This window comes from Schistocerca gregaria, chromosome 3 (assembly GCF_023897955.1).
Source record: "Schistocerca gregaria isolate iqSchGreg1 chromosome 3, iqSchGreg1.2, whole genome shotgun sequence".
Taxonomy (NCBI): Eukaryota; Metazoa; Arthropoda; class Insecta; order Orthoptera; family Acrididae; genus Schistocerca; species Schistocerca gregaria.
In genome coordinates, this window is record NC_064922.1 from 204,835,528 (window position 1) to 204,853,524 (window position 17,997).

Sequence of the window (17,997 nt, forward strand, 5' to 3'; positions counted from 1 at the left end):
TTGGAGTATTCATATCATCAGTATCTATATGTTTATTTGTTTCCATATCAGTGTTTGTATCTCTGCTGTCCCATGCATCATGTTATGGTGTAGTGTGTGTTTCGGATCATGTATCTGTTAAAGGTCATTGCTGCTTATAAGTCTTGTGTAGCGCTATCGATCAGTGATGCAGTTAAGTATGCTCCAATTATCTGGGTCTCTTAAAGCTTGCCCTATGTCTTAGATTTCTAATGTCAGGCTTGCGCACGCTTGTGTGTGTGTGTGTGTGTGTGTGTGTGTGTGTGTGTGTGTGTGTGTGTGTGTGTACACGATTTTAATGTTATGTGTTCGGGAGAGTCATATTGCCCACATTCACAAACTCACTTTGGCTAAGGCAAAAGTGGTGCAGGTGTGTAGGGTAAGGGTCATGGCCCTTTGGGAGGTATACCATACCACGACTTGGGTCAATGTGTCTGAGCCCCAACCATTCCCCTTCCAAAGATTTAATTGGCATTTTTCTGCGATATGCTCCCTTTTTATCTCATATGCTTTATCCAGTCTTCCTCTTTTGAACCAGTACAGTGCAGCTCTGTCTGATGGTTATGTGAATAGGGTATGTTGCAAGTACAATGCATACGGCTTCGATAGACATAGTGCCAAATGCTCTTAATATTATGAGCAATACACCTCTTTTTCCACACCTCACAGTGGTTTTTTGAGTCATGAGTGATAGTCGATGTGCCCAGGCACTTGCTGCGAAACACGTTACAGATTCAAAGAGGGCTGTATGATACACTTGCAGTGTCTGCAAAGGCAATCTGTAGCTGAGTTGAGTTCAGCGCAGTGACTTTGTGCATTAGTCTTGTTGCTTTTACAGTTAGTCTTATGTGCTTGTTGAATGTCAGTCATTTGTTGAGGTGTGTCCCTAGGTATCCTGTTGTTACTTTCCTCTGTATGCTAGTGGTGTTCAGTCTCATGGTGGGCTTTCTCTTCAAGACCCCTTTATCAGTAAATACCCGTATACTGTCAAGCTTGGCACAATTGTAAGCTCGATATGGCTACAGTCTTTACTTTGAGTCAAGCTTTTTGTATACAGTTGTTCATTTCAGCTGAATATAGTAATCTCTGAATGTTACTGCCATCCTCTTATCACAACTGTCACATTTGAGTGCTGGTCATCAGTTGAGTGAGCTCTGTGGGAGTCATGTTGAATAAACATTCTGTAAATGTCTTAGATTCTCAGTTTTATTTTCTATTGCAGCAAATATTTCCTTCTTTTTCTAGGATGCTACTCCAGTCCGATCTAAAGTAAAGCGAAGTTCAACAGGTACCCATACAGGAACAGAAGAGAACAGGAAACAGGACAAACCTAAAAAAATTCCTTCATATGATTATGCAGCTTGGGATAAATTTGATGCTGTAAGTTCACTTACCAGTCATTTTATTACAGTTTTAATTTTTTAAATTTTATACTTTGAAAATTGGCTGCTCAGACTAGAACTTGTCAGATCTGATATCTTGTTATTGAGAATTATCAAAGGGCTGGTAGTATTCAGAAGTGAAATTCCAAACAAATATAAGTTTGTTATGTAACAGCCATAGTTTCAGTTACACACACACACACACACACCTACCTTTGCAACTACATTGTGTCAGAACTTTCCCTACCCAATCTATAATTTGGAAATGTTGGTCTTCGTACATCTCATTGTTGGGCTATTCACCACAGTGTCCCAAAGAAGATTACTGGTCAAAATATGAGTCACCCCATTAAAAGTGCACACTGGCCACTTCGTAGTGATCCAGAGGGTGTAAAACTGACACCAGGCGAACATGTGACGCTGTACCAGTGACATAAATCATCGCATTGAAGTGGTGTGTAGGTCAGTCAATCGTGCAGAATCAGCGCTGTAAGTTAGACTGACATGGATAGCTTACAGAATTGCAGAAAGCAGCTGTCAGATTTCGACATGCCCACGACCCCATGGTGGATGAAGGTATCCAATTTTTTTGGAGTGTTGGTGCAGTTTGTACAATGTGTCTACAATGAAGGGTGTACCATTTGCAGCCACGACCTAAGATCAGTTGTTGTCAAAAGATTCCAACCAACATGGGCCAGATAGTAGTGTCAAGCATTGTTAATGACAGTCAGTTTTGAACCAGACAGGAATTGCCACTGTAACTCAATGTTGGTCTATCTAAACCAGTGAATACTTCAAAAGGAACAGCGTGTGATGGACACTTGGAATCGTGTACCTCACAAAAGGCCATTAGTCACAGAAGCTCAAAAAGCTGCAAACGAGGGAACCAGACAGTAACTGACAGAAAACTTTCAGTGTGGTCCGACACATTAAGATTTTATCTCTTTTTTCAAATGATGCTAGGTGCAGAGTCCACCAACAGCACAGTTAAGTATTTAACCCTCAATGTATGGATGATAAGTTAGGCCAAGATGCTTCTGTGATGATTAAGGGGTAATTTTTGGACATGACTTGGGACCACTTATTAACATCTACATCTACATTATTACTCTGCAATTCACACTTAAGTGCCTGGCAGAGGGTTCATAGAACCATTTTCATACTACTTCTCTACCATTCCATTCTTGAATGGTGCGTGGGAAAAAGGAACATCTAAATCTTTCCGTTCAAGCTCTGATATCTCTTATTTTATTATGATGATCATTTCTCCCTACATAGGTGAGTGTCAACAAAATATTTTTGCATTTGGAAGAGAAAGTTGGCTATTGAAATTGCGTAAATAGACATCGCTGCGAAGAAAACAGTCTTTGTTTCCGTGACTGCCACCCAAAGTTGCATATCATATCAGTGACACTCTCACCCCTATTGCACAATGGCACGAAATGAACTGTCTTTCTTTGCACTTTTTCGATGTCTTCCGTCAATCCTATCTGGTAAGGATCCCACACCGTGCAGCAATATTTCAGCAAAGTGTTATGTAGGAGGTCTCTTTAGTGAGTTTGTCACATCTTCTAAGTGTTCTGCCAACAAAGCGCATTCTTTGTTTTGCCTTTCCCACAATATTATCTATGTGGTCTTTCCAATTTAAGTTGCTCATAATTGTAATTCCTTGGTATTTAGTTCAATTGACAGCCCTTAGATTTGTGTGATTTAGCGTATACCCAAAATTTATTGGATTTATTGTAGTATCCACGCGGATGACCGCGCACTTTTCTTTGTTTAGTGCCAATTGCCACTTTTCGCACCATACAGAAATTCTCTATAGATCATTTTGTAATTGGAATTGATCATCTGATGATTTTACTGGATGGTAAATTATAGTGTCATATGCATACAATCGAAGGGGGTTGTCAGATTATCACCTAGATCATTTATGTAAATCAGGAACGGCAGAGGGCCTATGACACTACCTTGCGGAACGCCAGATATCACTTCTGTTCTACTCGATGATCTGCCGTCTATCACTACGAACTGTGACCACTCTGAGAGGAAATCACGAATCGAGTCACGCAACTGAGACGATTCTCCATATGCATGCAATTTGATTAATAGTCACTTGTGAGGAATGGTATCAAAAGCCTTCTGGAAATCTAGGAATATGGAATCAATCTGAAACTCCTTGTGACAGCACTCATTACTTCATGGGAATAAATAGCTAGCTGTGTTGTACAAGAACGATATTTACTGAATCCGCGTTGGTTATGTATCAATATGTCATTTTCTTCAAAGTGATTCATAATGTTAGATTACAGTATATGCTCCAAAATCTTACTGCAAATTGAGGTCAATGATATGGGACTGGAATTCAATGGGTTACTCCTATTTCCTTTCTTGAATATTGGTGTGACCTGTACTACTTTCCAGTCTATAGGAACAGGCCTTTTGTCAAATAAGCAGTTGTATATTATTGCTAAGAAAGGCACTATTGTGTCTGCATACTCTGAAAGAAACCTGATTGGTATACCATCTGGACCAGAAGACTTGCCTTTAAGTGATTTGAGTTGTTGCACAACACCTAAGATACCTAGATACCTTCTTTTATGTCACTCATGCTAACAGCTGTTCTGGTTTCGAATTCTGGAATATTTACTTCATCTTCTTTCGTGAAGGAATTACGGAAAACTGTATTTAGTAACTCCGCCTTAGTGGCACCATCATTGGTAACATTTCTATCGCTATTGCGCAGTGACAGTATTGACTTCATGTATGAGACAGGCGAAATACCCTCAGACATCAAGAAGAATATAATAATTCCAATCCCAAAGAAAGCACGTGTTGACAGATGTGAAAATTACTGAACTATCAGTTTAATAAGTCACAGCTGCAAAAAACTAATGTGAATTCTTTACTGACGAATGGAGAAACTGGTTTAAGCCAACCTAGGGGAAGATCAGTTTGGATTACGTAGAAATATTGGAACACGTGAGGCTATACTGACCCTACAATTTATCTTAGAAGCTAGATTAAGGAAAGGCAAACCTACATTTCTAACATTTGTAGACTTAGAGAAAGCTTTTGACAATGTTGACTGGAACACTCTCTTTCAAATTCTGAAGGTGGCAGGGGTAAAGTACAGGGAGCGAAAGGTTATTTACAATTTGTACAGAAACCAGATGGCAGTTATGAGTCAAGGGACATGACAGGGAAGCAGTGGTTGGGAAGGGAGTGAGACAGGGTTGTAACCTATCCCTGATGTCATTTAATCTGTATATTGAGCAAGCAGTAAAGGAAACAAAAGGAAAATTCGGAGTAGGTATTAAAATCCATGGAGAGGAAATAAAAACTTTAAGGTTCGCCGATGACATTGTAATTTTGTCAGACAGCAAAGGACCTGGAAGAGCAGTTGAACGGAATGGATAGTGTCTTGAAAGGAGGATATAAGATGAACATCAACGAAAGAAAAACGAGGTTAATGGAATGTAGTTGAATTAAGTCGGGCGATGCTGAGTGAATTAGATTAGGAAATGAGACACTTAAAGTAGTAAAGGAGTTTTGCTATTTGGGGAGCAAAATAACTGATGATCGTCGAAGTACAGAGGATATAAAATGTAGACTGGCAGTGGCAAGGAAAGCATTTCTGAAGAAGAGAAATTTGTTATCATCAAGTATAGATTTCAGTGTCAGGTAATCATTTCTGAAAGTATTTGTATCGAGTGTCACCATGTATGGAAGTGAAACATGAACGATAAATAGTTTGGACAAGAAGGGAATAGAAGCTTTTGAAATGTGGTGCTACATAAGAATGCTGAAGATTAGATGAGTAGACCATATAACTAATGAAGAGGTATCGAATAGGATTGGGGAGAAGAGGAGTTTGTGGCACAACTTGACTAGAAGAAGGGATCGGTTGGTAGGACATGTTCTGAGGCATCAAGGGATCACCAATTTAGTATTGGAGGACAGCGTGGAGGGTAAAAATCGTAGAGGGAGACCAAGAGATGAATACACTAAGCATATTCAGAAGGATGTAGGCTGCACTAGATACTGGGAGAGCTGCATCAAACCAGTCTCAGGACTGAAGACCACAACAACATCACCAATGCAGTTCACCTTGTATCCAATCAGCTACTTTGTTCTCAATTGGAAACACTGTGTGAGGAGTTTTTGGCAGGTATGTGGTCTGCTACAAATTTTCCTGCTCTTATTCATTTCAAATCCATGGCTCGGCCTAGTTTTTGCTTTGCGCACCCTATTCCTGTTGCCCTGAAAGATCAGGTGAAAGCAGAATTGCACAGATGTCCATCTCTTGGGGTGATGCATCCTGTTACGGCTAGTGAATTGTTGTCTCCACTAGTTGTAGTTTGGAAGCCATCAGTGACTTCAGTACTACTGCCAATGCGCTGTCATTCGTAGATAGTTAACCTCTTTTGTGCCAGAAGGAACTGTTGGTGAAAATATCGAGTAGCCAGTACTTTCTAAAATTGATTTGTCTGAAGCGCATCTGCAGGTTCCTGTGAAGGAAGAGTCTGTGAGTTTCGGTTTTGAATACTCCTTTTGGTCTCTCTTAATATTTGCACCTTCCTCTTGGTGTGGCTAGTGCCCCTGCTATTTTCCAATGATTTAGAGAAATTGACTATGCCTGCCTTGGGTTGCTTTAATTATGTGGGTAGTATTGTTGTAAAGGACTCCTCCACAGCCAACCAGTTGAAAAAATTACCCACTTTTTCTGTCCTATGGTTTACAGCCATACAGAGTAACCTCACAAAATCTATTTAAACCTGCTATTGTGTATTTGGGGTTTGAGGTCTCACGTGATGGATTTTGTCCTTTTCTAGACCATACCTCCCCTCATCTAAAAAGGAGCTTCGACCCTTCTTAGGGAGGATAGCATACTATCAAAAATTCCTGCCTGCTGCAGCCACATTGGTCCACCCATTGGATTCCTTGTGTAGCTACGTTCTTTCCAGACCAGCTCATAGTTTTGGTGACTAATGCCCCACATTACAGCCCCAGCACAGTCCTAGTGCATTGATATGCTAACAGCTCTCAATGACCTTGTGCTTCGCCTCTGAATCTCTTGCTCCGGCCCAGCAGCATTACTCTTGGGTAGAAAAACAAGTGCTTGTCATAGTCTATGCTCTCCAGAAATTTCATGTTTTTTCTTTAGTCTCTCTCTCTCTCTCTCTCTCTCTCTCTCTCTCTCTCTCTCTCTCTTTTCAAGTTTCAGCTAATTACTGACCATAAACCCTAGGTTTCCTTGTAACCTTCATGGTTCCTTGCGTCGCAAGGCAGCACACCGCCTAAATCTAAACATGCCAATGTGGATACCTTGTCCTGCCTTCCTGTAGAGTCTGATTCTGACTTTGATTGTGGAGAATTGTTTTGCTTCCACCAATTTGATACTGAAATGCAGGACGTGGTGGAGGGTTTCCCAATTGCCAGCTCACACGTAGCAGCTGCCATTGTCGCCGACTCGGTTCTCTGCCAGGTGGTTCAGTTTATTCAACAGGGCTGGTCAGATAAACCACCGGGTCGGACTTCAGACCCCCTGTCCCTGCATTTTTCCTTAAGGTATCACCTGTGTGTTTTTGATGATGTTTTGCTGTTGTCCATGGAAGAGTACTCATTCACACCATGTGATGGCATGAGGTTCTACACCTCCTCCATCAGGCCATATGGAAGTTCTGCACACTTAGCTGGTAGCTAGGAAACATTGATGGCAAAATGTCATTTTTATAGCGGCTTTGGGGCAATGTATCTGGCAATAGACAGCTTCCAGGGTCTCTCTGTCCCCCCGTCCCACTCAATGCCAGCCGTGTGAACGCATTCATGTAGACTTTGTGGTCCCTTCTTGAGTTCCCGTTGGCTCTTGGTTGTGGATGCATTTTCCTGGTTTTCTTACATTCTCTGGTGTGCATCGATGTCGGCTGAGGTCACAATTAGTACACTTTTGAGGGTTTTTTTGTATTAAGGAGTTACCTTGTACCTTACTTACTGATAATTGGGCCCCTGTTTGTTTCTCACACCTTTCAATTGTTTTGTTCCTGTCACTGCATTCGTAATTTTAGTGCTCCACCATTCCACCCTCAACTAAATTGTGAGGCAGAATGGCTAGTATGTATGTGTGAGTCCCAAATAAAAAAGTTTGTGGATATGTCGCTAGGATGACGCCCTTCTCCGTTTTCTGAGCACCTGCCATTTCACGCCTATGAGGGAGCTGAGTCCAGCTGAATTGCTTCAGAGTCGGCAACCACGCACACTCCTTCACCTCCCGCAGCCTGCACTGCACCTGTCGCAGTTGAATTCGTCTGCCCGCTTCATGTTGAGATTGCTAGTGTGGTCACGAGGGTTTGGTCGCCGGCCCAAGTGGATACCAGCCACTATTTTCCACTGCCAGGGATGCCGTCTTTGTGTCATCCATATAGCCAGCAAGCTATAGGCATTCTACTTTAATCAGCTGCACTTCCACTTGCCGGCAGAAGCTGCAGGTTCTATGTGCAGCCCCCAGTGCCACTGACGCACTGCTGCCCTCCACTTTGAGCCTGTCATCACTTGCTGTGGTTGTGCTCCCATTCCATTGGCTGCCTCCTCCAGCTTTCTGGTGCTGGATGCAGGTCTCTCTAACCTGAATCTGTTGCCACATCCTGATGTTCCATTCGGACCATGTCCACTGGACCCCTCATCGTCACGCTCACTGTGTTTTTAGTTTGTACCACTGACAGTAGCTGTTCTGTGTATCACTTACATTGCGACTTCTGTATGATTCTTTTGTCTTGTTACATGTTGTCATGAGAGGCTTATTTCCATTATTGTTTAGAGGTTTATTAATAAAGCCATATTTGTGTTAGTTGGATAGGTTCGCACATTACTTGGTTACTACGGTAATGAGTATGGTATGAATCAGCTTTAAACAGCAATAGTTCACAGTGTATGGTTTGCAGAACTATGATTTATTTCTTCTTCTTCTTCTTCTTCCTCTTCTTCTTCTTCTTCTTCTTCTCATTATTATTATTATTATTATTATTATTATTATTATTAATATTATTATTATCATTCTATATTTGTTATTTTTTTTATCTGTAATACTTCTCTTTATGTAATAGTATTGCATGCTAACAAATACACACACACACACACACACACACACACACACACACACACACACACACACACACTCTTCCTTACTCATATATCAGCTAGAAAGATGGGGAAATTTAGTATTGTTGAAAATTGAAAAGAGCTCCCAGAATTGAACATTTTTTGTCTGAAATATTACGTCCATGATAAAAGCATATAATGCAAGATGCAAAAAAGAACTACATTTACGTCCACATCTACATACATACTTCATAAGGCAGTGTATGATGCATGACAGATAGTAACTTGTATCACTGCAAGTCATTCATCTACATCTATTTTTGCATATATACTCCGGAAGCCACATATAGTGCATTGCAGAGGGACCTTGGACTGCTACTGGTTATTTCCCTTTCTGCTCCACTCTCGAATAGAGCAAAGGAAAAGGACTTGTAACAATACACGTATCATTACCACCTTATATAAACTGTTTCATTTCGTTAATATAAATTCATTTTTTTTGTATTACAAGGATTAGCCATGCACAGCTGGATAACAATACATAGAAAGCAGTGAGGTGTCAAAGCAAGCATGGCATGCTTCTGCCATCTAGTGACAATAGTGATAAACTGAGCTCACTTAGCGCTGTACAACACTGTCACCAGACAGATAAATGATCAATCTTAACTCGTAAATATATTTTTGAACTTTACTGTTTAAATAGTGATATATGTATGGTTATATGTAGTTTGTAAAATGGCATTTTTCATTGTAATTGTCATTGACTTATGTAAATACAAATGTACCAGCCATGTCTTTATTCTTAAGACATAATCAGTAGGGACTTCCCCATGGGAGGGTTTTGGCGGCAAAATTTACTGCCTTTTTGCTCACTAGAACATTCTCTAAGTAAAGTGGAAGACAGACTCAAGTTACCGTATTTACTCGAATCTAAGCCGCACTTTTTTTTCCGGTTTTTGTAATCCAAAAAGCCGCCTGCGGCTTAGAATCGAGTGAAAAGCAAATGGAAGTTCTGAAAAATGTTGGTAGGTGCCGCCACAACTAACTTCTGCCGTCGAATATATGTAGCACTACACAGGCATGCTTTGTAGGCACAAAGATAAATACTGGCGCCAAAACCTCCAAGTCAGTAAATAAAGGTGGAAGACGAGCTTTCTTTCTCCACCCCGAGTTTCGACCACTGCATTTTCATACATTATCCAACGATGTCTGCTTGTGTGTGTGTGTGTGTGTGTGTGTGTGTGTGTGTGTGTGTGCGCGTGTCCTTTTTTTCCCCTAAGGGAAGTCTTTCCGCTTCCGGGATTGGAATGACTCCCTACCCTCTCCCTTAAAACCCGCATCCTTTCGTCTTTCCCTCTCCTTCCTGAAGAAGCAACCATTGGTTGCGAAAGCTAGTAATTCTTTGTGTGTGTTTGTGTGTTTTGTTCATTGTGCCTGTCTGCCGGCGCTTTCCCGCTTGGTAAGTCTTGGAATCTTTGTTTTTAATATATTTTTCCCATGTGGAAGTTTCTTTCTATATATAATTAATTGTAAGCAGCGGTAGCGCGCAAAAAAGCAAGCCATGCCACGAGCGATGACAGGCCGTAAACACTCACTATCAGAATGCGGCAACCAATGTGTGACACGGTACAGTAATGCATTTTCAGCTTAGAGTGACGTAAACACCTATAAAGAAAACAGCACTTACCAGATCAAAGCAAAATAAGCTATTGATTCAAACCAGGCTAATCACGTGAAAAAGGTAGGGTACCCGTATAAATACGGACGGAGCGCCTGACGCATAGCAATGGCTACCTGGTAAAACTTAACTGCTAAGCTTACGACTCAACCAAACTACTGTAGCTGTATCATCATTCATTCGACCTAAATTGTGTCTCATATTACAATGGACCAACTTTGTTTCGATTTGGAGGTGCGGCCTAAAACTATACTCTCCCCTTGAATTTAGAGTCTGAAATTTCCGGTGCGGCTTAGATTCGGGAATTTTTTTTTTTTCCTTTATTTCGAGTCTCATTTTTCAGGTGCGGCTTAGATTCGAGTGCGGCTTAGATTCGAGTTAATATGGTACGTGTGAAATGGTGAACATGTACATTACGTTGTTGTGCCAAAATTGAGCATAATTGTTATAAAAGCCTCGGATGGATGAGATAAAGTTGCTACTCTTAATTCTGTAGTGTTTTGATCTGAGGAAGAAGATGTGGCCATCCATTTTGTGGACCAGTTTGAAGTTGTTGTGGCATGCATTACATTGCAGCAAGATCTATTGTGCTGGCCAGTTACGACGATGGAAAGTACTATGACATCCTAGCGATAATTAAAGGCTGTCACAATTCTTGTTAGGTGCTATAAGCAGTGCTTACCACCTGTCTTTTCTATTTTTGAGCTGGTTATAAATATGACATGTTCTAAATTTATATTACTGGCAAATTGAGTGACACATCATAGAGTTGCCAAATAATCTTTACCAACTATTTTGCTATAAAAATTACTACAAATTGGAAACAGTGGTGCAGAAGAAGACACCAAAAGGTACTGTACAGTGTACACGAATTCATAAATTTTTTTTTCATGTAATGAAAGTAACTTTCCGTTTGATAAAGTGCAGGATACTGTGTTTTTTGTTTAAGGACGGTGTAATCACAACATTGCAACCTTGTTTCGACATAAAGTGCAATGCTTAGCAGTTTATTTTCACTGAATATTTCACAATACATTTATTTATAAACGTATCATGTATACAATAGAGGTGTTTTTGTGCAGATGAAAGTATTCATTTTCCCACCAATTAATTCAGTACATGTATAGTGTCGATGTTAGTCATTTGCGGTGTAACATCGTTATCACAAAATGTTGTCCATTAATATTTGTGCTCTCCTTTTCAGTGTTTTTAATAACATTACTTTGTTGGTTCCTTTAATCAGAATTCTATTTGTGTGGTAAGATGCAAGCTCTGCATACTAGAGAGAGATCAGTAAAATTATTGCTGGTTACTTACTACATGCGAGTGTCCGCCCACAAATATTTGAGTGCTGTCGCCAGTCAGGGACAATTATAGGTGAATACATATCCCTATTAGGATAAACTGGATGGGGCATTGCAAACTGTCTACATGCCTCTGCACAAGCCCTAATTTCTCTAATCTTATCTTCAAGGTTCTTACATGAAATGTGCATTGGTGGCAGCACAATCGTTCTGCTGTCAGCTGCAAACATTGGGTCTCTAATTCTTTTCAAGGAATTACCATTTGAGTTCAGGAAGCATCTCTATAATACTTGTGTGCTGAACGAACCTGCCAGTAACATACCTAGTAGAAGGGGATCTTGAGCAGTACTCAAGAATGGGTTGCATTAGTGATGTCCATGCCATCTCTTTTTAGATGAGCTATACTTTCCTAAAATCCTCCCAATAAACTGAAGTATGTCACGTCACCTCCCCTAGTGTCATCCTAGCATGCTCATTGTACTTAGTCGCTTTATGCCTAGCTAATTAACTGACATGACTGTGCTGAGCAGCACATCATTAGTACTGTAATTGAGCATTTCAGAATTGTTTTTCTGATTCATCCCCATTAACTTACATTGTTTTACACTTACAACAAACTGCCATTCATCACACCAAATAGATATTCTGTCTGTCATCCTGTATCCTTTTACATTTACTCAATGATGGTAAGTTACTGTATACTACTTCGCCATCAGCAAACAGTCACAAATTGCTGCTCTCCCGGTCCATCAGATGATTTATGTATATAGAGACAAGAGCATTCCTATCAAATTTCTCTGGGGCGCTCCTGACAATTCTTTTGTCTCTGAGAATAATCGCCATCAAGGACATTGCACTGCATATCTGGGAACCTTTTCCGTGTCTTCAGACTTGCATGAACAGCCTGCAGTGTGGTACCATGAAAACCCATTCTGGAAATCTCGAAATATGGATCTGTGTGATTTCCTTTTTTGTCCCACTGCAGATGGAGCAAGAAAAAAATTAGTATCTTTATGCGTCTGTATGTGCACTGGCCTCTCTTATTGTCTTCACAGTCCTGATACAAGATGCTTGTTGCTGGCAGTAAGATTTTTCTGCAGGCTGTCACAAATGCTGGATCTCTAAATGTTCCTATTAGTTCAAATTACTTATGGAAGCGCAGTCACATGGTTTCAACAACCAGCATGGTAAGATGTCAAAGGTGTCACAAGGCAGCACTTATGTAAGGTATTTAAACATTCTATATGCTGGAAGAAACACAAGTTTCACTTTCTCAATTGTGTTTTACAGAAAGAACATTATTTTCCCACCTGGGATTCCCATATATGTTCATTTAAATAATACTTGCTTGTTGGTCGGACATAGCGATAACAAATCTAGCAGCAAGCCTTTGAGTTGTTTCAATCTCTTTCTTTAATCTGACTTGGTGGTGATTCCAAACACCCCAGCAGTACTCCAGAATGGGTCACACAAGTGTTCTGTACATGGTCTTCTATATATAGGTGAGCTACACCACTGGCCATTAAAATTGCTACACCAAGAAGAAATGCAGATGATAAATGGGTATTCATTGGACAAACATATTATACTAGAACTGACATGTGATTACATTTTCATGCAATTTGGATGCATAGATCCTGAGAAATCAGCACCCAGAACAACCACCTCTGTTCGTAATAACGGCCTTGATATAACTGGGCATTGAGTCAAACAGAGCTTGGATGGCATGTGCAGCTTCAACATGATACCACAGTTCATCAAGAGTAGTGACTAGCGTATTGTGACGAGCCAGTTGCTTGGCCACCATTGACCAGACGTTTTCAGTTGGTGAGAGATCTGGAGAATGTGCTGGCCAGGGCAGCAGTCGAACATTTTCCGTATCCAGAAAGGCCTGTACAGTACCTGCAACATGCGGTCGTGCATTATCCTGCTGAAATGTAGGGTTTTGCAGGGATCGAATGAAGGGTAGAGCCATAGGTTGTAACACATCTGAAGTGTAACATCCACTGTTCAAAGTGCCGTCAATGCGAACAAGAGGTGACTGAGACGTGTAATCAATGGTGCCCCATAGCATCACACCGAGTGATACGCCAGTATGGCGATGACAAATACACGCTTCCAATGTGCGTTCACCCGATGTCGCCAAACACAGATGCAACTGTCGTGATGCTGTAAACAGAACATGGATTCATCCGAAAAAATGGCGTTTTGACATTCGTGGACCTAAGTTTGTCGTTGAGTACACCAACGCAGGCACTCCTACCTGTGATGCAGCGTCAAGGATAACCGCAGCCACGGTCTCCGAGCTGATAGTCCATGCTGCTGCAAACGTCGTCGAACTGTTCGTGCAGATGGTTGTAGTCTTGCAAACGTCCCCACCTGTTGATTCAGGGATAGAGACGTGGCTGCACGATGCGTTACAGCCATGCGGATAAAATGCCTGTCATCTCAACTGCTAGTGATACGAGGCCATTGGGATCCAGCACGGCGTTCCGTATTACCCTCCTGAACCCACCGATTCCATATTCTGCTAACATTCATTGGATCTCGACCAATGCGAACAGCAATTTCGCGATACGATAAACCGCAATCGCGATAGGCTACAATCCGACCTTTATCAAAGTATGAAATGTGATGGTACGCATTTCTCCTCCTTACACGGGGCATCACAACAACGTTTTGCCAAGCAACACCGGTCAACTGCTGCTTTTGTGTGAGAAATCGGTTGGAAACTTTCCTCATGTCAGCACCTTGTAGGTGTCGCCACTAGCGCCAACTTTGTGTGAATGCTCTGAAAAGCTAATCATTTGCATATCACAGCATCTTCTTCCTCTTGGTTAAATTTCGCGTCTGTAGCACGTCATCTTCGTGGTGTAGCAATTTTAATGGCCAGTAGTGTACACTTGGAATTCTCCCAGTAAACTAAAGTCAACCATTCACCTTCACTACAACTTACCTTACATGTTCGTTTCATTTTGTGTCACATTGCAGTGTTATGTGTCGATATTTAATCGACGTGACTGGCTTTAGCAGCATCTTGTATCCTCTAACCGTCACTCAGTGATGAAATTTTCCCTCGCACCACAGCATCATCAGCAAGCAGTCAGGTTGCTACTCACCCTTTCCATCAGATCTGTCCTATCACATTTCCATGGGGGTACTCTAGGCAATACCTTTGTTTCTGATGAGCACTTGCCATCCCAGGCAGTGTACTTGTTTCTATTGCTTAAAATCTTTGTGAGCCACTCACATATTTGAGAACATATCGTATACGCTAGGAACCTTCGTGAACCATCTGCAGTGTAGCAGTATGTCATGTTTTAGTGTGTTCGGTTATTTTCGATTATTATAAAAAATGAAGCAAAGAATTTGGAACCAGTTAATGTGAAAATGGAATCAAGTGCTCTAAAACACTTGAAATGTTGACAGTGGCATATAGTGAGTCTGCTCTAGGTAAAAAAAATATGTTTGCAAGTGTTCCAAGCTCTTCCAAGATGGGCTGAGAAGATGCCAATGATGAATCTCGCTCTGGACCCCTCCCCCAGCACATCAACAACATGTGATAACGTTGAAGGTGTGAAGATAATTGTTTTGTTAAATTATCTGATTACCATAAGACAAGTTGCTGAGGATGTTCAGGGTTGCCACAGGTTCTAGAAATCTGGGAATGTCGGGGAATTTCAAACATCTCAGAGAAAACAGGGAAATTTGAAGAAAACACTGGAAAAATCTCATTTTTGTCTCAGTAGATGAAATGGTTTGTTTACTGAGGTATCATGCATCTTTGCTGGCTGGAAGCAGTTGAATACACGCACTGCTTCTGTACTCCCTCATTCCTGCTGCTTCTCCCCTTCCTACCACTCCCCTCAGCTTGCAGTCAGTTCTGCCACCACTTCTTGCCACTAGCCTAGGAGCTGCTGACGAGGGGCAGAGGGATGTGAGGATTGGTTTGTTTGAATCTGATTCTCAGAGACTGTAGACGCAGTGGCCGGAGACAGCTGACATATGTGCATGAGTTGCTGTGTCTGAGTGATTGTGTGAATGTGTGTGTGCTCTCATTTTCTGATAAAAGCTATGGTTGAAAATTTAGTTGTGAGAGTGTAATTGGCTTTTCCACATGTCTGTCTGCAGCTCAGCAATCATCTTTACAGTGAGTTACTACCTATCTTCATTATTATTGATTCTCAGAGTATTTGAACAAGTGATCTGTTGCATGGATTGATCACTGTGGTCTCATTTCATCAACATGCTGTCTGTGGCTCTTGAATAGCTGGCCACGCATGTGGATTTCCGCAACGGGCCAAAACTGGAGGCTGTTTCTGCGGGTTTCTGTAATGGATTGAGCCTGCCGATCTGGAGCCATTCAGTTCCCAGTAATGTGCGAGCCCTGCTCGTTGGATCTAGTCTCCTTGATCTGCCTGCAGGCTGGATCTGTTTGTGTGTGACATAATGCAACAGATTCTCATGGTTTATCCATGGACCCAGAAATGCAATGCTACTCATCAGGCCAGAGGCCACGGGTGATGGATTTCAGGAATTGCAGCTGTCTCACCGCAAGTACATTTTACAGTCTGGCAATTTATGGATATTTTATTTCTTGTAGTACATTTTGTCACTTCAAAAGTAGTTTATAGGTTGGAAAGTATGGACGATAAGAAAAAGAAAATTGTCGGTCACTGGCAGTTTGTACTCATATATTTCTTGAAAGAAAAATCACACAATACCAGTAAAATAATAGATATAACACAGTGGGTAATAACTGACAATAACAAACATAGTAGAACCAATGTGTTATTGGCAGTCACCTACAGTATTGGTTTACACAGTTCTTTCCTGCCATACACATTTCTTTCAAGAGGTCTACTTTTTTCTGAGGTTATTTCTGAAATCAATGAAGGTATTTTAGATCTGTCTTGTGATTCCACGGAAATGCATACTGTTGTCACCAAAAGTGTTTCGTTTTATTTGAATAAAATAACATCAGTCATCTTAATGAAACACACATACTATTTGGCTTGCTTTCTCCATCTAAAAACAGCTCATTGCAAAAGATGTTGGTGTTAGTACTTAAGGTTTTTGTTCGCGTCAGGAAACGTCATCTGCTTGCAAATTTTTTTTGGACATTTCCTCATTCACACTGTTGTTTCTTGTACCGTAGCTGAAAGACAGATTGTCGACTTATGTCGTAACTTTAACGTTTAGATTTCAAAATTTGTTAGGGTATTTCCCGGGTTCCCAGAATCATTAAATTTGGCAGAGACAGTGTTCCACTGTACAAGCAAAAGGAAAAAAAAATTGAAAAGTATAAAGTTGTAATTATATCACATGAAAAAAAATATTTCATTTGTTGTGTGTTCTGACATGAATGGGTAGACATATCAAGCTAAAATTTAAATAACCATACCAAGGTGTAGGGTCCTTTAGCACTATAATAAATTTAAGCTTCTAAGTCAATGCTATAAAAGATATGGCCGTTTATATCACATATTTGATACTCACAAACTCACTCATCAAAACCTGTACGGTACTTTCCATTGGCCTAGAATCATAAAACAGTACAACTAAATGGAACAAATCTGAAAATTGTTAATTCATAATGACTTCCTGTTTGTCCATCTGTTAAGATGCCATTGTCTCAGGAACAGGTAACATATCAAGCTACAATTTATGTCACATGTGTAGGTCAGTGGTTCCTTGGTGGTGTAAAAAAGTTACGGTTCCATTTATGTCCCATAACAACATTACAACCTATAGGCTTCCTATTGACCTAGAATCATAAAATTTTGTAAGAAGCAGCAGTCCATAGTACCAGTAAAGAAAAAAAAATCGGGATCTTGTTTATTTGTAGTTACATCACACAAAAAAGTACTTCAACAATGTAGCAAAAGACAGATTGCCACTTACTGTAAAGAAGACATATCAAGCTGCAGACATGCATGATTAAAAGACACGGCACACTCACATATAGGTTTCGGTCACAGCCTTATATGTGAGTGTCTTTTAATTGTGCCTGTCTGCAACGTGACGTATCTTCTTTACGGTATGTAGCAATCTGTCTTTTCTTACAGAATTTATATTCCTACCTGGAGTTTCCACTGTTTAAAAAAAGTATTTCTTTTATTTTGTTATATGACCTGAAAATTAAACGTTCTAGAAAGTCTTGGAAATTGTGGAACCATTGTCTTGCTGGTATCATTGTTGATAACAGACAAAAGTAGTCTAGGTTCTTGATTCCTAGGATGGATGAATTGTCAATATACATAATGAAGTTTTATGGAACCCTTGTTGTGCAAGTGCCATATGCATCTGACCGATTTTTAACTATTTTTAAGTTGCATTCAACATGAAGGATGCCTGTTTGTAAGTCCTCTGTACAGGAGTTTGTGCAGCAGTCATTCTGTACAATCCTCCTACGTGAATGATTTCTTAAACCGTGATATTTAAAGCTTCAGCTTTTCTTTTGGTGTCTTCTATTGCCACACCTGACAGGTCAACAGGATTACTGAATAGAAGCCTT

At 40.6% G+C, this 17,997-nt stretch overlaps 1 protein-coding gene across 5 annotated transcripts in view; it reads left to right on the forward strand.

Annotated features, from left to right (window-relative positions):
* Positions 1-17,997, forward strand: part of LOC126354036 (RNA polymerase II-associated protein 3-like) — a 105,445-nt gene that overhangs the window by 39,649 nt on the left and 47,799 nt on the right. For 4 of the 5 annotated variants that reach the window (XM_050003376.1, XM_050003373.1, XM_050003372.1 and 1 more), the window contains one exon: positions 1,264-1,398. The exons of the other annotated variant lie outside the window; for it this stretch is intronic. In XM_050003376.1, the coding sequence (XP_049859333.1) occupies positions 1,264-1,398 (135 nt within the window). The remainder of the gene's footprint in view (positions 1-1,263; positions 1,399-17,997) is intronic. 5 annotated transcript variants of the gene reach the window in all.